The sequence below is a fragment of the Pagrus pagrus genome (genome assembly GCF_965226575.1).
Source record: "Pagrus pagrus genome assembly, chromosome: 20".
NCBI classification, from domain to species: Eukaryota; Metazoa; Chordata; class Actinopteri; order Spariformes; family Sparidae; genus Pagrus; species Pagrus pagrus.
Genome location: NC_140207.1, coordinates 17253552 through 17276515, shown reverse-complemented (window position 1 = coordinate 17276515; position 22964 = coordinate 17253552). Strand labels below are relative to the sequence as shown.

Here is a 22964-nt window from a genome sequence, read left to right as displayed (position 1 = left end):
GACCTTCAGGACTGTTTGTCTCCGGGCCCATTTGTGCAGTATTTGGGATTTTTATATCTGCTTCTTCTTTAAAACCCTTGTTTTACATCTCACACAGCTGCTTTACGTATCTTGATAAGCACCTCGACACACTCACTGGAGGTTTCTGTGCACTCTGCAGTCTCTTCGCTCACAGTTTAGAACATACAATGAATTAAAAGCATCTACATTCAAACCCATTACACGTCTTCCTGCAGAGACTTCATGGTCCAGCGCTGGTGTGCAGCTATAAACCTAACATTTCCAGAAATAAAGAGAGGGGACATGGCATGAGTGTCTACAGCCCTGCTAGCTTGTTCTGCTTTCTGTCTTCATGATTTTTAGAAAATTAAGTCCTTAAAGGTGCAATATGTAAGAACTGGACTGGCTAGGGGCTAGCTGGTTAGCATGCTAACTTCATTAGATATCTATGTGAGATCTTTGACATCAAAAGTGTTATTTCTTCGCATACTGCTGATAATTTTAGTTCATTTTTGACTGCTTTAAACTGAAAATCTTACATATTGCATCTTTAATACCTTTACTGCCCCACAAAATGCCTCATTTTCAAATCTACTTCTTTTATATGTGACTGTGGCTGCCTTTTGTGAAACTTCAACAAGGACACATTTGACTTTGAGTCTCAGAGACCTAATGATAATAATGAATCTAGATGTTAGACTCCCCTGCTGCTCCCTCCTCGCCTCCATGCAGGTGCCGCTGTGACAGGATGTGTTTGAGAGTGTCCAGCTCCTGTGTCAGCTGCCCTATCCTCATCTGCAGCTTCTGGTTTTCATCCTGCAGCTGCTGGGCCCTCTGCTGGGTCAGCAGGATCCTCCTGCGGGCCTTGTCCCGGCTCTTTCTCACAGCGATGTTGTTCCTCTCGCGTCGCAGGCGGTACTCTGTGCTGTCCTTGCTGATGCTCCTCTTGTTGACCGGGGCCCGCAGAGCTGGCAGGAGGAAGGAAGAGAAGTCCTGGAGGCCAGAAACACAAATGTGTCAAGTTCTGTTTGATGATTTTCACACTCAGAAAGAAACAGTTTTTTAAATCTATTATCCACACATCAATAATCACTCTCACAAACACACACCTGCTGAGTGTTGCCGTGGCTCTGGTTGTGGTTTGTGCTCCCTGCGCTCGAGGTGTTGCTGAGACAGGGACTGGTGTAGTTCAGGTAAGACAGTCCCATCATCTGCTCAGCCACTCTGTCGTCACTGCCCCCTCTCACCAGTCCCTGAGACTGGCTGTACGGTATCATGTCCATCTGGGTCAGCTGATTGGTGGATCCAGCGTGGTTGGAAGTAGACGGGTTCAGGCTCTGGGTGTGTGGGTGGACCTGACCTGGGTACGCCCACTCCTGGATGACAGAGGACACCCTGGAATCAGACATCTGGAGGGTTCAGAAAGAGGAAAAGATTAGGTTTGTCTTTTATTAAGGTGCTACTTTATTCTTCTACATCGCTACATGTGGGTGACATTTTACTCCATTGCATCTACCTGACAACTATAGTTAGGAGTTACTTTGCACATTAAGATTTAACATGTAAAACTTGCTTTTTAATGGATAAAAACATATAATTTAATTAGCTCCAGTTCAACCAACCACAATTAAAGGCTTCTTACATGTTATTGTCCCGGAAATAATGATAGAAAATGATATATCTGCTAATTTAACTGCCTGAAAGGCCCAATATTTATTTAATATTTAAGGATCTTAGTATTTCTTCTTCTTCTTAATACTTCTTTTGAGATGTTAAGTCAGATGTTAATATGTCTGTAAGAAGTTTTGACTGTAGGCAAGAAAATAATGTTACCTTCAAAATTTCACAAAAATAAATATTTTTTGTTAAATTGAATAATTTGATTTTTAATGTTTTTTTATTTTTTTTTAAATACGTTACAAATTACATATTAACACTTGGGGGAAAAAATACAGTGACAACTTAGAGGTTAGGAGTACCGTAACAGTGTCAGACCAGAAACAATTACTCAATTAATTTAACAGTCAACTGACAAATAATTAATTGATTGTTACTGATGAATTTTCTTTTTATTAGCAAATTCTATTATTGAAAACTTTGTTTCTTTAGGTTTTGGACTTTGGTTGTGATTCTGACTTTTATAGACCAAAAAATTAATCAATAAACAGAGAAAACCATTAAAATAATTGTTTCATGCTGCCCAACAATCGTCAAAAACATATCAACATAAAAACTAACCCTTCTCATATCATTTGACAGAAATGTTGTCAGTATGAATATAGTTGTAACCTTTGATTATTGCCATTCCCTTTTTATTCTTCACGTCCTCTTGTTAAACTGATCTGCACAGTTTTAAATAAAAAATAGAGACTATATATTTCTTAAAAAACTACATAACCTAATCTAAATAAATCCTTCTTTGGCTTCACTGCTTCATGTTCAGAGAGCCGTACTCAGTGAAACTTAGTGACCGTTCCCATCATAACTATAAGAGAAACCACCTCTGCTTTTAATTCTTCCAGTGGTTTGTTTATTCAAAAGGTCAGTGGATGAATTACATTGATCTAATGTCTGAATGGTCTAGGAAAGTTATGATCTGACTTACCATGACTTAGCTCTCCACAGACTCTGAATATTCTTCAGGTTTCTCTGACAGTCTGACTGAAAATGGTTTGAACAGCAAGGAGACAGAGAGACAGGTACCCCTGAGATCATCTCACCATCACTTCCCCTCTCTCTCTCTCTCTCTCTCTCTCTCTCTCCCTCCCTCTTACCCCCTCTCTCGCTTTCTTTCAGCAGCAGGTCACTTTTAATAACTAACTATTTAATAAGGCATTTTATTTCATATCTTCCCGTTTTTCCCCACCATTGACACTCACTCGTTTATTTGTGAGCTCTAATATTTTAACAGTGCGAAATTGGTTCCAGCAAACCAAACGGCTGTATGTCTGCTGTCACTCTGCGGCTTCCGTAGATTACACCCAAATCAAAATGGCTGCCCCTGTTGACAACGTGAGTTGGAGCTTAAATAGCTTCTCGTTTAGAAAACACGTATTTTAAACACGTATTTTATCTTTGTACAGTCTATGTTAACACATTAGACCGTTCTGACGATGTGATGTGCATTCTGAAACTGTGTTTGCTTGATAAAAGCGAGTGATAATAGTCGTTCTGTCTTGAATAACTTAAGCTAGCCGGCTAGCCACTAGCTAAGTTTTTTAGCAGCCTTCCAACTACATTACCCACATTTAACTGTAGATAAAGAATGAGAGCAAGTGTTGCAGGGTAGTTTTAACATGTCGTTTTACTTTTTGACAGGATTTAATTGAAAGTGATTTGCCCAAAGCTGTGCAGCTGCTGCATAGTCTCACAGAACAGGTAAGAACAAGCTGTCTGTACTATTATTGTAATAATAATGTTGGTTAATAAAGATATACTGAGTTCGTCTGAAGTAATTGAAACCATAAGAACACGTTAATATGCATACTGAGATCTCATGGTGACCCATCACAGACTAATCTTCTTATGATCCTGTTTTATGTACTGGAGTTAAGGGATCATGAAGTGATGTTGTGTCCCTTTCACTGTGGCTTCACATCCCAGACTACTTGTGTACATAGGATTCTTCACCACGGCTCTTTTTCTCACCAGGTGGCCTCAGTTACGAGTCATGTCCGTGAGCTGCTCACTCAAGTCAAAGATGGAGCATTTAAGACGTCAAAGGTGAGCAGGGGCTTAATCACAACCAGGGTACAAATGACATTTTTACCTAACGGTTATCATACCATGTATATACCATATTAGTGTTGTTAAAAATATACACATTTCAGGTTTCTATTAAGTTTCATGTGTGTCAGGACATTGTACTTGTCACATTGTCAATTGACTGTCACAATAAGTTGATCGTAGTCAATTTCCATCATTGGGATAATCATGAATTGAGACCATCCTGAATGTTCTCATATGAATGACTTATAAAAGCTGTCTAGCTCACTGACATACAGTCCTATAGTGGCTTCCTGATTTATTTTGTATTGCCTGAGCCTGTCACCATGACTGAAGATGGGTCGGCTTGCACATTGTATCCCTCACAAAAGCAAGTTAAATCGGATGTATGTAAATGCTCCAGAATCCAAACTGAGGTGTAGAGGTCCTTCATTTGTGCAGGGGGACCTTATGATTTATGATTAATATAGATTCTTTGATTGTTTTTTCACTAAAATAATGTGTGTCCTAACCCTAACCCTGAGGTTGAAGTAGCTCCAGCATGTTTTAGTGCAATTTTAGTCTTTCTTTTAAGTTTTAAGAATGCTGTGATCATTACCAGAATAATACTGTGAATCACAACTATGGTGGAAGGGATAACTGTGACATGAAATGTTCACATCATCTGTGCTTACAAGCAACAAAAAAATATATATGTTATCATTCCTTCATTCTAACTACTACTACTACTACTACTACTACTACTATTGCTACTATTACAAGTACTTTTAAATCTTTTTTTTTGTGTGTCATGCACATACATTGCCCTATCCTCATGGGTGTGCAAGACACCAAAAATACAGTTGCAACACTTAATTACATTTCATTACAAAATTACATATTATTTTGGTCTAGCTTGGTCTTAAATAAAACATTCTGCCTTCTCTCCCATGCTTGACAAAGAAGGTTCCCTTCCTGAAGCGCAACTCAAGTTTTTCATAATCATCCAACCAAAAGAAATCAGCATAAATTTTAGTAAAAAGTGTCTCTTACATTGTCATAGACAGGACAACAAAACAAGAAATGAACCTCATTGTCAATTTCAGATATCACACAACAAAGTCTGTTCTCCTCTGGTGTGATATTAAACCTGCCAGTCTCCAAAGCTAATGGTAATGTTCCTGAGCGTAACTGTGCACATGGGACCTTTGCCTTTTGTTTAGATTATACTTCACATAAGGTCCTACAGTATAGCTGTCCTTTATGAGACATTACTACTACTACTACTACTACTGCCACTCATAATAATAATAATAATAAGAAGAAGAATGTAATATCAAGTGCCATTAAAGTGTACTACTGTTGCAACCCTACTGGTGAGAGAAGCAAATCTACCAGCCACTTGTGTGCTGGTTCCTTGTGCTTGTTTTGCACCCTGATCAGAACTGTTAAATATATTACAATCCCTGAACAGCAAGGCTGCATTAACAGCTGGGACAAACAGGCCAAAAGCCCCATGTTCACTGCACGTCTGCTGCTTTTTAGTTATTCGATTAATTACAAATTTGTTAGAGAATTTTTACCACTTCAGTAAGTAAACTACAGCGTTTTCCTTGCGCTGTTTTGTATTATTTTTTCAAGTTAAGATGAACCGTGAAATGTTCAAAGTGTTTGGACAGTGTTGGTCTGGTGTACTCTGTTTGACACATGGAGACAGTCCAGTGTGATAGCTTGGTTTGATGATTTTTAAAGATTTCTCATGTTTGGGTTCATGCAAGGTTACAGAAAAATAGATGACTAGAATCTAAATTTTATGAAGGGTCGTGCATCTGACATGTACGTAAAAGAAATGGTTTTCTAATACTCCCCGGCCCCAAGTTAGTCTCGACACAGCCCCCTCTGACCCCCTGTCTGTCCTCTCTCCCTGCAGGGACTGTCTTTCTTGGACCTTCGCTACCACCTGCTGCTCTTCTACCTTCAAGACCTCACTCACCTGATCGGCATCAAAACTGAAGGAGGCAAAATAAAAGACAGCGAAGCCTTGAACAGAGTGGTCACCATCAGAACGGTGAGATGATTGTAGAAACAGACCACTGATAATACATTTAGTTTGTCCTTGACTGTGCAGCTGACACAGCGTTGCTTTTCCATCTTGGTTTCAAGGTGCTGGAGAAGATGCGACCGCTCGACCACAAACTCAAGTACCAGATTGATAAACTGTTACGCACAGCCGTCACCGGCAGTTTAGGTAAGACTGGGTTTCTGATTGTTGCAATGAATGCATCCACCAATGATCTGATTTTTAACCTTGCTTTAACATAAAAGACATGATTCGCAGGACAAATATTAGACTTCAGTTTATAAGTTGCTTCTTGTTTTGTTGATTTCAGCTGAAAATGATCCGCTGCAGCTGCGACCTAATCCTGAGAACCTCATCAGCAAAGTAAGTGCACAATTTATTATAAATGTATTTATTTATTTCTTGACTTTATTGAATGAATCTACTGAAAATAAGATTGCAAGAAGGTTTTGTTGTGTGTTAAAGCTTCGACACATTTACTGAGTGAGGCCACCGTTGATTTAAATACTGAACGTGCAATATTGTAACGGTGACTGACTGACCTAATGTGCTTCATCAACTAGTTGAGTGAATCCGAGGAGTCTGAAGGTGAAGCTGAGAGTACGACGGAGAAGAAAGCAGCCCACTCTAGTGGCAGGAAATATGTACCGCCAAAGATTGCTGCAGTGCATTATGGTAATGTCCTGTCTTTCTTACAGGGTTCTTCTTTTTTCTCAATATTGACTTGAGTTGATGATTAAAAAGTATAAACGTTTGTCTTTAATTAAGTGTTAATTACACTGTTTGGACTAAGTATGACATTTAGCAGCTGCTATGTTCATCTTGGTCATTTAGAAGGCACTTAGCTGTGCTGTCTTCCACATCAAAATAAAGACCAACACAAATTCTCCTCTCATCCCGTTTCCTTCAGACGGTGACATGACAGAAGCGGACAGGAAGAAGGCTCAGGCGGAGCGTCAGCGGCGGGCAGCCCTCAGAAGCAATGTCATCCAGGAGCTGAGGCAGCAGTACAGCGACGCTCCAGAGGAGATCAGGGACAGACGAGACTTCCAGAGCGAGCGGGAGAGCCGCGATGAGCTCCACAGGTGTTTATTTATTTACTGTATTTAAGCAGGTAGACACATGACGGCTGATAAGTGGTAAAAGACGTAGGGCAGGCCAAATCAACCACTTTTTTCCCGCCTCGAATACGTTTATTAGTTTTCACAATTAATAAAACTAAGAAACATTCTAAATACAAAAGTAGAGGGAAAAAAAATTAAATTAAAAATCTTTAATGAAATAAATATTTAAGAGTAGGTACTAGTTTTTTTGTGCTTAGCAACCGACATAACTAGTGAATGGGCTAATTAGCTAGGGGTTGGGGCTAATCATTACTTGAATAAGCTTTGCATACACAATTTCCCATCACCATTTTCTTTTTTCCAGGAAAAAATATGAGGAGTCGATGATGGTGCGTCTCAACATGCCCAGAAACCAGAAGAACAGCAAAAAGAGAGGCATGATGTCCATGTCCGGCCAGCTGAGCGGTATCACGCACTTCGGCGACATCTCGGCACTGACAGGCGGCGAGGGCGGGCAGGTGAGCTGGCAGCAACATCACCAAGGGATCATATTTCACTCACTGAGCGAGGCTGACACACTGCTGATGGTGAAAATTGTGTGGAGAGAGAGAATGGGAGTTTCGCTCAGGTGGAGGAAGGCTCTGTTCAAAGAGTAGAGGCTGACCTGATTACTTGCATTGATTATTATGGTTCACTTTGGCAGCCACCAGCAGACAGTAAGTGTTAGACAGAACATATCTGTTGGGTGTGAGCTGGCAGAGCTTTACTTTGTGCCTACACAGCTTTGAAATCCCTCTTGTTACCGTTTCCTGTCTCAATTAACCGTCTGCTGTTATAACAAGTACTAATGAGTCAGAGTAATTACTGGCCAACCTCATGCTGATTGTTTGTTCCACTGCCGGCACATGTGGAAAAGTCATTTAGCTTAAATACACTTAAGAGGGCTCGGAAAGTCCGTGTGCTATGTTTAGAATTTGTGCTGAACATAAGAAGCCACAAAAGGATGTTTCTAACAGGCCCATCTCCGTTTGCTATGAATGGGAGCATTGTTGCCTGTTTTTATTTAGATCACATTCTTAAAGTAGCTGCTGGTTGTGACACGTTGTGTTTGTCGATGCAGGATGGGGATAACTCTCGGCCCAAGAAAAAGAAGAAACTGATGAAGAAGAAGACCAAAAGACGAGGTGAGGACATTCAAGTATACCAGATAAATTCATTTACAACTCATTTTTAATCAACTTACTTTCTTCACTCTGCTGTGTAATTGTCCAACAACTCGTTTGTCTCTTGGGTCTGCATTTAGTGCAACACCAGAGCTACTTAATTGCTGTTACTAAGTCATTTTACAGAACTCTTATCTTCCAACCAAATGTTCAGAAAAAATGTATGTTCTGATTGTTTTCATATTGTTTTGAGTTTAATTTCAGTGACCACCTCTACAACTATACATTGTTGAGGCAGCAATGATCATTGCTTTGATTTGTCTAAATACTGTTTCATGTCTTTCTCTGCAGCTTTTAAAAAGCACAGATAGACCTGAGACGTGACGTCCAAATGATGAGGATTTCTTACCAACAGCCATCGTTTTCTTCAGACATGAGAATTTTATAACCAGTAACTGAGTGATATTACAGTAATAAGCTCCCCACCACCTCAGCACAGTGTATGACTTTGTCATTTAGTTTGTAAAATAAACATTTACTGTTGACTCTTGTATTTGTTTTATTTATCTCCATTAGAGGGCAGTCAAACAGCCTCAACAGCCTTCAATTAGGACAAAAAACAGTGGACTCTCCAGCTAATTTCAACATTGCGTTCATCTTTCTTAAACCATCAAATCAACCTTGCTGCTAATGTAAAGAGCATTTTAGGACACAGTCATTATAAGTATTGATAGACTTGCAGAGAAACCCATTCAGTTCTGTTTGATCTCCACACATTTGCTTGAGAAGCAGCCAGATGCTGACACGAGGCCTAATCACAACCCGGTGCAGCAGGCTCACCAGCCAACTGAGCAGAATGCAAATACATGTTCGAGGACACGTGTCACTGGGCTGGATACAGTATGATGCAAAAAAGTTAACCCTGCTGGTTTGTGTCATTTGTTCATGCAGTTACATAGCCCTTGTTTACAAAAGACATGTCACAGTAGGAAAAACACAAATAACATTCAAGGCTGAATTGTGTCTCAGATTTTAGAGTCCTGGTATTGTGAGCATCTGTCACGTCTTACTGGGCCACTTGAATAGCACAGAGCCATCATTAATGTTCATAACACAAGCTTTTCTTTTCCTGCAATGGTCAATGTCTGCTGGGAAAAAGCTAATTGGGGAGCCTAAAAGCGACATCATTACCTCCCAAATTTAAATATCCCTTCATAGAAATGCATCTCAAATTTCAGAAACATACAGTAACTTGTAGTTTGTCATACATTACGTGCCATCAAGTGATATCAAACCAATGAAGTTAACTTCTCAAGAGGTTTCTTGTGAATAAATATTAAAGACTTGGCCAGATTAATACAACTTGCTCCAGAGCACTTATTCCATTATAGCAATCAATATCATTATTGTTAGGGGACCAATGAAACTGTATGTTGATACCATTAAACCATCAATCAGAGCAGCCAGGTCAGAGCAGAGCAGAGCAATAGTCGGGACAAACTCACACAGACGCAGTCTCATTTTTACACAATGTCTTTATTTTTTTTTTTCCTAATTACAGACTCATGGGTTAAAAATAAAAATAAAAAAAAGCAAAACATTTGTTCAAACCCACTCCCCCTTTTCAAAAAAAGAAAAAGTCTCCACACAAACCCCACCCCTGACTTTCCCCCGCCCTAAAATAACAGCTCCGGCCCACTCCATTTATTAAATTAATAATCAATGCCATTAGCTCGTCAGCCTTCCTCAGACAAGCCGTGACTGCACTGCGCGTCGTCAGAGAAAGGGGGCGCCTTAAGGTCCGCACTGTACACCCCAAAAAACACCCTCGTCTCTGGTCCTGCCTTCCTCACTCTCACGCAAACTTGCCTGCCTGCCACTCAGCTATGTTGGCTTCAGCTCTCTGTATATAAATCATGTGTTGGGTTGGCTGCCTGTTAAGTGCCGCCTGCAGTGTGCTGTGGTGTGTGTTGAACAGGTGTGTGTGTGTATTTGTGCATGTGTCTGTTGTCGTCCGTGTGTGTGTGTCATGAGTTGAAGTGTGAAAGGGACTAAAAGCATCATCAGCGTTTGCTGTTGTAGTAAATGCCCCCTGCGGCGGGCCTGTGGTCGCCCTGCCCCCCTCCCCCGCCCCCCCACACGGACAGGATGGGGTGAGTGTGCATAGCGGGAGCAGAGAGAGAGAGAGACGCTGCGGAGACAGTGGGGGGGGCCGGCGCCACCTGGGGAGGGGTCGTCAGCCTCCACTGGTCCTGAAACCTGAAACGACAAGAAGTGGTCTAATATACAGAGAGAGGAGGGGGGAGGGAGAGGGGGGAGGAGGAGAGGGAGCACAGAGGGGGAGAGGGGGAAAAGGGGAAGGGGGGGTGCAGGGGGTTTTGCACGAAATAAAAACATTGATGCCTGTCAAAAGAATAAAAGGAGCTTGGGCCATGCCTGAGGTGGAGATGACAGGTATGGACGAGCGGTGGAGGGGTGGCAGCACGACAAAGAGCCCCGCCCATGAGGAAAAGGGGGAAAAAAAAAAAAAAATTCATCTATGTATGTACGAATCCACTGAACACTGAAGGTCCATCACTGCCCAGAGAGCAGAGAGAAACACAATCCATGGTGTGATGAGAAAGGGAGGAGGGGGAAAGAAAGCATGAGTTATAAAATGCAGGGAGGGTGAGAGGGGAAGAGAACGGCAGACACAAAAGGGGTTGAGGGGGAGGGTGGGGTGGGTAGGTAATGATATACTCCAAACCACAAACTTAAAACACAACAAATACTCTGGCTAGTGGAAGCTTCACATATGTACGATACATTAAAAACAAACAAAAAAATGAATACAGTATCTTTTCTTGTTGCCGTTTCCCCCCACGTTTTTTTTTTTTCTTTTCTTTTTTTTTTCCTTGTTTTGGTGGTGGTGGAGGGTGAGTGGGTGGGCCGTGTTGGTGATGGTGTGAAAGCAGGAGGTCACAGCCAGACCAAAGGAGACACATCTGCAGCCTGAGATACCATCATCTTCTCTCTCTTTTTTTTCCCCCCCACCTCCCCGCCCCCCTCCCCCAAAAACCAACAGAAAACAAGTAGAGATATCTGCCACCGTATTCTTTCCCCAATGGCCAACTTATACCTTACCAGGGGTGACCGCATCAACCTCCGCACACGCACGCTCACACACAATCGCACACTGCGGCCAGTCAGTCTCTCTGTCCAGGAGTTTTTTTTTTCCTTTTTTGTCTTTTTTTCTCTCTTCTGGGATTCTCTTCTTTTATTGTTGGGGAGGGGGAGGACTTTTTTCACTGTGTGTGGTTTTTTTTTTTTTCTTTTTCTTTTTTCTTTAAATGGGAACAGAGGGGGGAGAGGGTTGATAGTAAGGGAGTGTTGGGGAGGGAGGGGGTGTTTAGTAAGGGGAATACCACGATGTTGTTCGCCCTCGGCCCCTGGAAAAGAGAGAGAAAAAGAGGGTGAGTTTTTTTCTGGTTGGCTTAAGAAGACGGACACCAATTTCCTGGTGTGATAGTAGTATAATAGATAATGTGTATGTGTGTGACTGTGGGCACAGAAAAGGGTCTGCTGAAACTTCAGTCCAAGAAGTAAACTGAAGGGGGAAAGCATATATTTATAGATATCAAAACGAATGACAGAATGTTTAGGACATATTCACAAATCACTAAATAGACATACCATCTTAACGGTATTGTGCCTTTGAGCTTACGAGGTGTTTGCATTACAACAAATCAATCTGGAAGGATAGACTACAGTGCTGGAAGAAGCTGAAAGCAGCTTTGTCAAGAGAGGAAAAGTTTGATTTCCAGATAGGAGAATAATGATTAGTGTGTGGGTGTGAGGGGACAGCAAAGGCACTCTCTCTCCCTCTTTCTCTCTCTCTGTCTCTCTCTGCGAGAGCCGCCTCTGGGGTCACTGTGGGGAAAGACCTGGAGGACAAACAGCACCACACATATACCCCCAGCGGGACACGGTGCACACATAAACACACACGCACACGAACGCACACATGACAATTCGGGGGACAACACTACATCATCATTATACACTCAAAACACTCTCCTCCATCTCATACACACACATCATCATTCAGTGGCAACAAAACACAAAAAGGTCACACTGGGACTGAAACCAGTGGTTGTTAGGCTAGATGCTGAGGTCAGGCTGCAGTAATGAACCCTCGTTTCTGGGAGTGAACGCTGGAAAGGTGAATCTGAGTTGGAGTATATGTTCTGTGTGTGTGTGTGTGTGTGTGTGTGTGTGTGTGTGTGTGTGTGTGTGTGTGTGTGTCTGTCTGTGGGGGTTCCTGTACATGCAAGGACATACACTCAACATTCAAAGCACAGAAAAACCAACAAAGGTTTTCCACATCACGTGTGTGTCTTCTGGCTCACGTCAAAATCTGTGCTTTCACCACGCCAACTTGGGAAGATGACGAGAACTATGATGTTAAATGATTGTTAAATAAGAGGAAATACTTTTGGTAACCAGAGGCCAAACATTAAGGATTTCCTTTGTTCTCTGGCTTTCAGCGAGGATTAGAGGTGCAAGAGAAACGCCGATATTTGGCTGCGTTGTCTTTTAATCTCATTAAATTCTGGCAGATCAGGCCCCACTGCAACACTTACTGAGGCCTTGTTCAATCTTAAACTTCTTATAAACAAAGCCAATCAACACTTTTAATAAAACATATCCCTTTGGACTGTGAATGCAGGACCACAGCCAGACACTGAAATCTTCCCAAGCACACGACGGGTCAATGCAAAGATTCTGAACCCACCATGTGTTTTTCGTCACCATGGATGTGTTACCGCAACAAGAGAAGGCACCAGTGGAAAAAAAAAGTGTTATGTGGTTCAGATCTGAGCCTGATTCTGCTCAACTACAGCACTTAAGTAGAATAACGATGAATTCCTGATACAGCAACTAAACAGCACTTCTGCTCTCCTCTGCAAGAAGTGATCAAGGCCAGCTCAAGTGGAACAACTTTGCTTCTCTGCATGCTACTCCCTGTGGGTGACTATTACATTTTTACTAATGCTGTGAGATAATGGGAAGATACACTATGTAGTTATCAGTAATACTCTTGAGGGTGTTTTCCATGATTCTTTGACAGTTTTTTACAGTTAGATTAATATTGGCAACACCACAAATTCCATTCACCCTGGCTCACTCTGTGTCCGTTAACTTGTGAGTGTGTTTTTAAAGCTATTCTGCTGGATGGGATGTCAAATTGTACACAATTATCCTGGAATAACTGCAAATAAGTCAAACAGAACTTTAAAGTTCAACAGTCCCAATACGTGTTACCTATATATTCAATCAACAAGCTAACTTGAAGCCTTTAAAGTTAAACGCAAGTAAGTCTTTCAGCTAATTAACTACTCATAGACAGCAGTACTTTCATATTCTGGAGACTTGATTTAATATAAAAACCCTCTGAGCTCTCCTCCCCTTCTCCCCATGTCTTTGTGTGCCTTGTCCTGCAGCTCAGGCCAAATCCCAGTGAGTAAACTGGCAGGGTTAGGGTTTCTTGGTATGTGTGGGAGTGGCTGGAGTAAGTACACAGAGCGATTAGAGAGATTCTGACCTTGAGTTTCAGACACTTTCTCACACAAAGGAATGAATAGAGATGTAACCCTTTCTTGTGGTTTTTTTAAAAGGCAGCCTCGCTGAAATGGGAGTTCATTGCACAAATACTCGAGTCAAGAGGAAGGGCGAAAATGAAACATGAGAAACACAGGAGATAAAATGGACTAAAAGGGAGCTTGTAGGAAGAACTTGGCAAAGTGTTAAATCACTGAAATAAAGACCTCTGCATGAAGGTCTTAAGGCTCTTTCCAAAATAGCCCCGTTAGGGGCTAGCTCTTCTGGAGAACGTTCTTTGTTGAACATTAAGTAATAAGCTATTTCCAAGGCCTTAAGGTTCCAGATGCATTGCAGGGTGACCAAATCAGAATCTCTCCGTCTCACAGCTCAGTGCATGTGTGGGGAAGTTGGCATGCTGATCAACGTGTTTGGCAACACACCTCCTTTCTCAGTCTCAACAGAAAAATAAACAAGATGGCCCCACTGATAGAGCTCAGTGGGGCTTATATGGAGTTTATTGTGTAGCCTTGATTTCTCGCTGCCTTCAGGGGATAGCCACAGTTTACACAAATGAGTGCTAGGTTATGTATTTCACTTACGCTCAGAACAGCCTCTCAGATTATTTCTGCATCATCTCATTTATAGAAACGGTGCAGCTCGAGTTATCTGCCAAGTGTTTTAATCACATGCTGTAAACACTCAAAGTTTGCAGTGACAAACCCCATGTGGCCTTTCAGTAGAAACTAGACTACACAGACTCACAGGGCCCCACTGCAGAGCTCTGAAGTGAAGACCATCGAACAGTGTAGGTAGAAAGCCACCAGAAACCCAGTGCACAAGACTCTGATCAACACCAGGCTTTTTCTGTCCAATGTGTATCACAATAACAGGTCTATAAAAACAAACAAAAACACTACAAGCACCACCATGGAAATTTCCCACTGAAACAGGTTTTGAACATAACACTGATGAGACGGAGCATCCAACACAACTGCTACAATGCTGCAGGTCACTGTACTGATCATCACACAGCCAGAAGTTCTCGTTTAAATGCTCCCTCCTGCCATAAAATTACAATTGACATCCCAATCTCTCCAAAAGAAATGAGATGCATTCAGTGCAGCCACCAGAGCTTTGCACCAGTAACTTTCTGTTATCATTAAGTTGCAGGAGATTGCATTGGCACTAACCCAAACGTTGTGTATGAACAGCCTGGGAAGAACAAACTGATGTGCACCGAGTCTGTTTGCCTCTCCTGAAATGGTTATATGTGATGTGGCATGCAATGAGCCCCTCCGTCCCACAACTGATGTGATTTCTAACCTGACTACATGGCATGTTTGTGCTCCTGTGTTTCTATTTTGATGTCTAATCCAATCCATCTCTCAATAAAGTCAATACCATGATGACATATGGTTTATGTTCCAACACATCTGAGACTAACTAACATTTACACACAGAATTCAGATCTAAGAATAAATGTGTAAAGACCTTTGGAAATGTTACCTCCTCTTCAATGACAAAGCTCAGATTGATTTTTTTTGGCCCGTCTGCACCTACCCTCTCTATTCTACCAATCAGGAAGGAATTTTGTTCTTCCATCTCTGTTCTCAACCTATTTTCTTGCTCTGTTTTCAATGTGCCTAAAAACCTTTCTTACAGCATTCTATCCATCCAATTACATCTTCCGTGAAAACGCAGAACACCTGGACAACAATCTGCACCAAAGAAAGGTGACAAATGTCATCCACCGCACTGGACTGATGGAGTCATCTTCAAAAAATTGTCGTCAACTAATTAAAAAGCTTCACACTCAGACTCGTTGCTGTGGGCAGGAACAACAGAATGTGGTACACAGACTCTCATTTTCTCCAGTGGGAGAGGGCCTACTACAACTATACTGGTCAGAGTTTCTGATTAATGAAACCCATCCTTATTTCCATGCAAGTTTTCCTATTTAGTATATGAAAAGGATGTGATCAGTAATTTCTCCGATGGAATGATCAGCTTCCTCGTCCTATAACCCAGGGCCAATGCAGTGAATATTCTAATTTGCCAAGTCCCTCATCTGTGCAGCAAATGGCAATAAAATTCATCATAACTGCAGTCCATATAAATCCATAACACCAGCTGTTAATTCTAGCTGGTCATGATGGTCTGCCTTGTTTGTCCTGTCCTTTCCCTTCAGTGTAAAACAGTGAGTGAGGTGGAGTGCATGCAGGTGTTGTGTTCTCCCACAGTGTCAAAAGTGAGGCGTCTCGGCGTCAGCTCACCTGAAGGCCCGTCCTCTGCCTCTGGGTGGTGTGTAGCCGCTGTAGTAGCGTGCACGCGACGAGAAGCTTCCTCCCCGTGACCTGAACCGAGCCCGTGGGAAGCCGCGGTCTGTGGTGCTGATGCCTGGTCTGTTTGTTCTCTTGGCGCCCACCTGGGGAGCGAGAATGAAGCAAAGATTAAACATCAAGTGTTTCCTAACCACTTTAAAGTTCCTTGTAGTTAAAGTTTAGATAAAAGATTTTATATCAGTGTTTCAAATCATGTACCACAGTGACAAAAGTTTATGAAACCTTTTCTTTCAAACCAAACTGCACATCAGTAAGTGTCAATACTGCGAAAACTTTTCATCAAAAAAGTCATCATTAAAAAAGCTAACAGAGCTTGTTTTCAATTTGAACCAACCGGCTCTTCTGTTAGTGTAGAACAAGAATGGATGTTAGAACTTGTGACCAGATTTCTTTCTAAGTACAAAGGAGACTGTACCCTCTCAGCCAATCAAAACAAACCCACCAAACCTACCAGAACTGGCAGAGTGGTCTGTCACTGCCACTCCAAGCTTCAGTATCAGCTAAATTTAGCCAACAGTCTCTATTCTGCAACGGTGTTGTTGCCGCAGCAGTCATTGTAATTAAATCAGTATCATTGTTCCGTTTATTTTGAAAAAAGTATTTTGGGTTTGACAACTCACAATGAAGCCATAGTTTCTGAATACAGGAAGAGAAAGCTTGTTTGTGCTTCTTGCTAAGAGAAAATTAAACGGCCATGTTGCTCTTTCCTCATTTCCTCTCACAACAGTGTCACTTTTCTTTTCATTCAGACATGTTAATTACCTTAATTTCACTATGAGGACCTTCCAGTATGAAGCTGAAATGTGAAAATGTCTCACCTTTATCTGTCTTCCTCTGAAAAGGGACTCGTCCAAAGCCATGGCTGTCCTAACAGACTCTTTGTCTGCAAACTCAATATAGGCAAACCTGAAGAAGGAGAAATAATCAGTCAGAAGTATTTAAATACAAATAAAATGGCAGCAACGTGCAACACGACAGCTCCAGTACTTTGATTTATTACAGACATACCTAATATTTATGTATTTATAGATCAAAAACATCTAAATGGTAAAGGAAAACTTTCTCCTAATGGTGATCAAGAGTTTGTATGACATTAAAAGCTGGTCCTGGTGGGATTCAATGTGACTTATTTGTCTGTACAGAAGACTGTATGCTGACAGCAACAGATATCAGCTTTTTTTATTATCTTTATTTAAATGACAAGAAAGTTGCCACCAGAAGTCACAAAATGTTTGTGTTTCAAATCTGGTCCCAGCCAACTGTTACTGTTGAGCCCAAGCTTTATCTTAACAAAAGCAAATTCAACCACCCAGCTCTGGTGAAACTACATAATCTGTATTGATGCATCACACAAAGCTGTCCACCCACAGCGGGATTTTGTATTGTTTCTCCGCAAACAGTGTGACTTTCGTATATTTGCAACACACGACTCTGATAACCACCCCTCTACCGCTTTCTTCCAGTGTATAAGGAAAAGGTACAGTTAAGTGACAGTGTATTACCCCTTGGGATGCCCTGTGTATTTGTCACAAAGGATGGTGACTCTGTTTACTGAACCGCAGCCATGAAAATGGGCCTCGAGCTCTTCTGCCGTGGCGCCATAGTCCACCTGAAGAAAGAGAGGATGAAGTTTAACATGAGCAGAGCTGCTCCACTTAAAATCAATATTTAGAATAATTTTTCATCAGCTTACGCTTTAATATTAACATCAATGTATATCTATAAAGACACAAGGTGGACAAAAAATCAAATGTTTTATAGAAGACAGGCTGTTCGAAACTTTATCAAAGACTGAGGCAAAAAAAGAAAGACACAAAACTATAGAGACAGACAGAGAATGCAACTGTCAAGTATGGTCTCTACATAAAGCATTTCCCCCTTGGAGTTTCTATTGCATGAAATCACAGTACATTGAAGACTTGACACTGAATTAGGTCAGAAGTCCTTGACAAACTAAATAAAACTCTTGTACAAAACACTCTAAATAACACCCAAAGGTTAAACAAACCCATTGTTTTGTAAGAATTCACCCCATCATTTTACAGGTGTGGGGAGTGTTAATGAGCCAGGTTGTAAATTAAGTGAGATCAACGTTGTGCAATCACAGTGATCACAGGTTAATGGTACCTGCATCTGTAAGCTCAAACTGCTGGTTAGTACATTTCAGCAGGAGGCTGGCCTAAAAAAGTGTCAGTGTGAAGTTACCGAAAGGCAACTCTGAGGAAGCAACAGGGTTTCATGGCTCAGACTGGAGACACTGTGCAGTGTTCATAAAGTAACTGTAGGGTTTTAGTAGTCACAGCTTTATGGCAGAGTAGCCAAGATAAAGCCATTGTTTGCTAAAAGACACACAGCAGACTGAAAGTGGAAGACAGTTCCATGTTCTTATGAGATCAGCTCTGTGGTAATCGTACTCCACACCATTTTGGCACAACCAAATTGATGCACTCGGGACTCATTTGCCAGCAAAGCTGTACAGCCATTTAAAAATAACATGCATTTAGAATTTCTTGAAGGTGCTCTTAATACTTAAAAACTAAAATCTATATAAAGTCCTGGCGTAACCACAACTGTAATCCAATCAAGCATTTGTTGCAGGATTTCAAAACTTGTCCAGATGCACAAAGTTGATACCAATCTTCAGACTCAAACAAACTGTTCAATCTTTAAAACCACTAAAACCTTGCAAAAGATCAAATGGGGTTTGTTTTTTGTAGGGACTTTTTCTTTAAGAATTCGATAATTTTTGTTTGATGTCATCCCAAGAACTGTAAAAGGAAACATGACAATGTGGCCAAAATAGTGTCTGTGTATGAGACAACAGAGAGACAGTTACTCACATTTCCGACATAAATAGATCTGCCATCTGCTTCCATCTTCTCCTCGATGGACATGATGACGGGGCCGACTGTGCAGGGGAGAGGAGAAAATACAAATCTACATGAGCATGTAATGTAAAATTAAAACCGAACTATTCAGTTATTCGCAAATTTAATTCAATTGACAAGAAAGGAAGAGTTGAGTATCAAGTGCAGATCTGAATGCAACGTTAAATTTCCCATTTGAGGCCAGAGCTGAGAGACGCTGGCAGGTTTTTGTAATAACCGAAATTGGTGTAAGGTTACAAAGGCTCTTAAATTAAAAATCTGAACTGAAGGTTGTAGTGTTTTAGACTAGTTCTTAAGTACTGCATAAGTACATTCTTTCATCATTATTCTGTTTCTTGTATTTTTGTTTTCAAAACTTGCTTACTGACTTTAAACTCATCTGAATATTCAAGACTGTATTAAATCTTAAATATCTTTAAAAAACAAAAAAAAGGTTAAACATTTTAAAAAGGTAAAAGTGTCAGTTTGGTATCAAGTGGTTGCAGCAATGAATTGTTGTGCGGGATATTTTTTAAGTATGCACAAAAGCAGACAATATGGTTATTTCAAGATTCTGGTATTCTTCCTCGATTGGATTTTTTGACAGTAGAGAGAGAGATAGGAAATGTGGACAGATGGGAAGAAAGACGAGGTCTTCGTCTCACACAAACGCACCTGGTGGGGGGCTGAGATTCATCTGTTTCTCCACCTCGTTCTGTAGCTCCTTCAGCTTCTCTGCCTCTTCCTCCATCTCTCTCACCCGGGCTTTGATTGCCTCCAGCTCCTGCAACACAGAGACACATTCCATTGGAGCTGTCAGTCCATCATAAGCACAATACAACCACACAATGTGGGTGACTGCTATGCACCGCTCACAAATACAGACCTCCTGCCAAATCTATCCATGAAAATGTAATCATTTACAAATGTTACACTAACACCCCCTTTGACAACCCCACTGACAGCTGCGCCCGAGGGAAGATATGGTTCTGTCATAACACAGTCTCAATCTAAATAGAAGCGAGTCTGTGTGTGGTTCTGCCCAAGTCGAAAAATCAACACATTGGGACAACTTTCATCTAAAAGAGTCCTGTCTGACTGGTCCATTACCTTCACTAGAGCTGTGATGTTTCTCACCTTCATGTTTTAAAAGGTGTTTTCTACCATCCACCCAGCCTACATTTGGCAGTAATTGCCTCGTAAAACTTCAAAGTTAACCTTAAAAGCATTTTTTTAAAAGTGTCTCTTCAGGACATGATAGGATTGAGTAGCATATAGGCATAAGGCAAAACTTGATGAATCAGTAAAGCACGCTCAGTTTTCAAAATTTCCTTTCACTACTCACTGAGTATAAAGTCAGTGTTCAGAGTCGGCATTCAAAAGACTGATTTCTAACAAGAAATTAAAGAGATGAATATAAAATCCTGCTAGAAACTGATAGTCATAATGGGAATGTACATGAAATATGTTTATATGCCAACATTTGTTCAAATGCAACTGTCTGCACTACCATTAGTTGTTAGTTAAAATATTTTTACAGGCTACATTCTTGAAGCAGACCAGCTAAATTTGTGTTCCCAATGAAAATATTTAGTTGCATTTGACAAACTTTGGGCGCATTTGGACCAAAAAGATACAGCGCAGAAACCAAATAACGAGTATAAACATACATAAACACAAAGACAATCAATACAGATGTCAACACATTCATTGTTTCAAGTTGTTTGCTATGCAAAAATACACATAATGAGAATACGTATATTTCCATGTTATAATATCAATATTTCTGGACATATTTCTCATGTCAATCAATAAGACACTTGATTTGCTTCAGCTTTAATATAATAAAAATTTAATTAAGAGCCATTTTGGGGCATGCATTTGGGGCTGTGATTGCGATCAGGTCTGAGGCCAGAAGTTGAACTGAACCGCACCAAACAATCACTGCCAAAAAATTCAATATTCCTGTGGTGAATACAGAGATGGCTGTGTCCTCACGTGGGAGCGGACCCTCCTGTCTGACTGTGGTGCACTGCAGCACAGTGGGAGTCATTCCAGCTCCATCCAGGGCTGTTGCCTGTGCTGACAGGATCTGTAATGTAAAGGCTCTTTGTGCAACTGGGTGCACTGACACAGACAGCCCATATAAAATTCAGGTCTTCTAACCAGAGGAGAGTAGAAACTGCACCGTGCCATACCGCACGAGAGAATAATGGCACCATCCTTTCCCTCAGTCCTATTATATCCATGTGCCTGATAATCTGACACATCAGATGTCAACAACCTCCAGCTTCATGCATTATAGTGCACGTTAAACCAGAGAGAGTGATCCACATTCACAGAAACACTGTTAAAATAAGCCTTCCGACACTGACACGTTGGAGCTCCATTTTTTGTCGCATATTCAGTGCAAGCTCTTTCACTCCCCTCCCTTCTCTCGTTCTCCTTGCCCTAGCAAAAACACTGAAGGATGCAAACCCAGCCCCTCAAATACCGCAACCCCCTGTTTCTGCGTTGTATGCCGCGCTCTCGCTGCCCGACACACACTACAGCCCACCTGGACATGCTGCAAAGGCATTCCCCGGGAAAAAATACACTTGCGTGCAGGTGGTGTCAGAAAATTTAAATTAGGCCGACAAACGCTAATTGTGCATCTTGAACCATTACACAGGTCACAGCAAATCCTGTGTGCCACTGATGCGCGATACCAACTGTCGTCCAACATAAATGACAAAGATGGTCAGGTGCATGTCTGCCATCTCCACCCTAGCTTTGTTAAATTCAGCTAGCCTGTTAGCCAGTCAGGATCCTGTCATCGCATTGTCCTAAATCTAGCAGACAGGCTAATAGTAATAGGTCCCAACAGCTTAAGGTGCAAAGTCCGCATTATATCTCGTGACTAGTCATTACGGTTGACAGGTCCTCTGGTCATCTTGGCTGCAGCACTTGATGCTGCTGCTCGCGATAAGCTAATGTTAGCCTGCTGACGGTTGGTCATTTGCATGTGCACACACCGGTGCTTGAAATGCAGCAGCAGCAGACAGCATAATGGTCAAGTTAAATGGAATTTAGAAAAATGTCATTACCGTAAGCAGGTCGCCTTCTAAAGCGGGTAGACTCGCACAGCGGCGGCTAATGGCGGCGGCCTGTCCCACCCTCGCCCCTAACTGTCTCCTGCATCTCCGTCTCGCATTTTTTTTGCGACGAGGATTCACCCCCCAACGGCTCGAGCTGCTCCCTGGCGCAGAGAAACTGGCACCGCTGTTGCGCCAAGATGGCTGCCGACATCACGCATGTCACCACCCATTTCTACTGCACTGCGTGAACCACAATGGCGGTTGATATTACCCTGGCGATAGCAGCAACGCACACGGCATGTGACCCAAGATTTGTGGAAAAAATAACACCAAATCGGTTGCCTGTTTTCATTTACTATTCCGATTGGGCCATAACGTGTGTCCTGGTGCTCATGTGGGCTCTAACAGCCGAAACAATGCCCTTCACTTACCGGGTCTTCAATTGCGGCCTCTCCCTCTTCTAACCCCGGTTCCTCGTCACCGACACCCGGGTCTTCCAGCTCGGGATGTCCGGGGTCTGAATCTAGTAGAGATTCCTCCGCCAGTCCGTTACCGAACTCCGCCATCGCCCTGTTCCAACTGTGAAGTTACCAACACGCCTCGTGGCCAAACCAACGTTGCAGGCCCCTACTCACACACAAGGGGGTAGAGTGAGCGGGGCGGCGAAAAGAAAAAAACGGCGGAAAACGCCGCTTAGTAAAGTTAAAATGGGGAATAAAATGCTAGCTACAGTCCCAGCCAGTACTCAAACTGCATGCCACGATTACTAAGGACTCCGGTTTCACTCGCTACCTTTACGCAACGGTCCTAAATTACGACAGAGAACCTAGTTTATTTACTTAAATGAGTGTATAAAAAAGGCGAGGACTCTACGCGAGAGCGGCGGCGTCCCTTCAGTTCAGAAATGGAAGCCGGGGGCGGAGTCATGTATCACTGCGGGCGTAAAACTCTCAATCCTATTCGTCGGCGGATCATTCCAGACAAGCCTCTTCGGTGTCTGCCACGTTCCTATTGGCTGATCGCGCAAGACTTTCCGGTTTGCCAAATCGCATGTGTGCTTTTAATTGGATTACGTTTCTGTCG

General features: G+C 41.9%; 3 protein-coding genes across 5 annotated transcripts; 1 reads left to right on the top strand and 2 right to left on the bottom strand.

Annotated features, from left to right (window-relative positions):
* Positions 1–329: 329 nt before the first annotated feature.
* On the bottom strand, positions 330–2872 carry cebp1 (CCAAT/enhancer binding protein (C/EBP) 1). Its single transcript, XM_084339952.1, has 3 exons — positions 2606–2872; positions 1110–1409; positions 330–993 (listed from the first exon to the last, which is right to left on the bottom strand). The coding sequence occupies exons 1-3, from the start codon at positions 2606–2608 to the stop codon at positions 688–690; spliced, it is 609 nt and encodes a 202-aa protein (XP_084196078.1). The 5' UTR covers positions 2609–2872; the 3' UTR covers positions 330–687.
* Positions 2873–2964: 92 nt separating this feature from the next.
* ngdn (neuroguidin, EIF4E binding protein) lies at positions 2965–8557 on the top strand. The gene is made up of 11 exons (XM_084339951.1): positions 2965–3012; positions 3319–3378; positions 3652–3723; positions 5636–5773; positions 5869–5953; positions 6096–6148; positions 6349–6460; positions 6696–6870; positions 7214–7367; positions 7970–8033; positions 8364–8557. Exons 1-11 carry the CDS (start codon positions 2992–2994, stop codon positions 8381–8383), a joined length of 954 nt encoding a protein of 317 aa, XP_084196077.1. The 5' UTR covers positions 2965–2991; the 3' UTR covers positions 8384–8557.
* A 972-nt stretch (positions 8558–9529) lies between these two features.
* Positions 9530–22790, bottom strand: pabpn1 (poly(A) binding protein, nuclear 1). Of its 3 annotated transcripts, none has more exons than XM_084340769.1 (7): positions 22313–22790; positions 19480–19588; positions 18778–18845; positions 17440–17546; positions 16756–16843; positions 15869–16020; positions 9530–10271 (listed from the first exon to the last, which is right to left on the bottom strand). In XM_084340769.1, exons 1-7 carry the CDS (start codon positions 22445–22447, stop codon positions 10076–10078), a joined length of 855 nt encoding a protein of 284 aa, XP_084196895.1. In that variant the 5' UTR covers positions 22448–22790; the 3' UTR covers positions 9530–10075. The 3 variants fall into 3 exon arrangements, with proteins under 3 accessions (XP_084196895.1, XP_084196897.1, XP_084196896.1); XM_084340771.1 differs by lacking the exon at positions 22313–22790 and adding an exon at positions 21891–22039; XM_084340770.1 differs by lacking the exon at positions 9530–10271 and adding an exon at positions 10851–11440.
* Between the last annotated feature and the right edge of the window lie 174 nt (positions 22791–22964).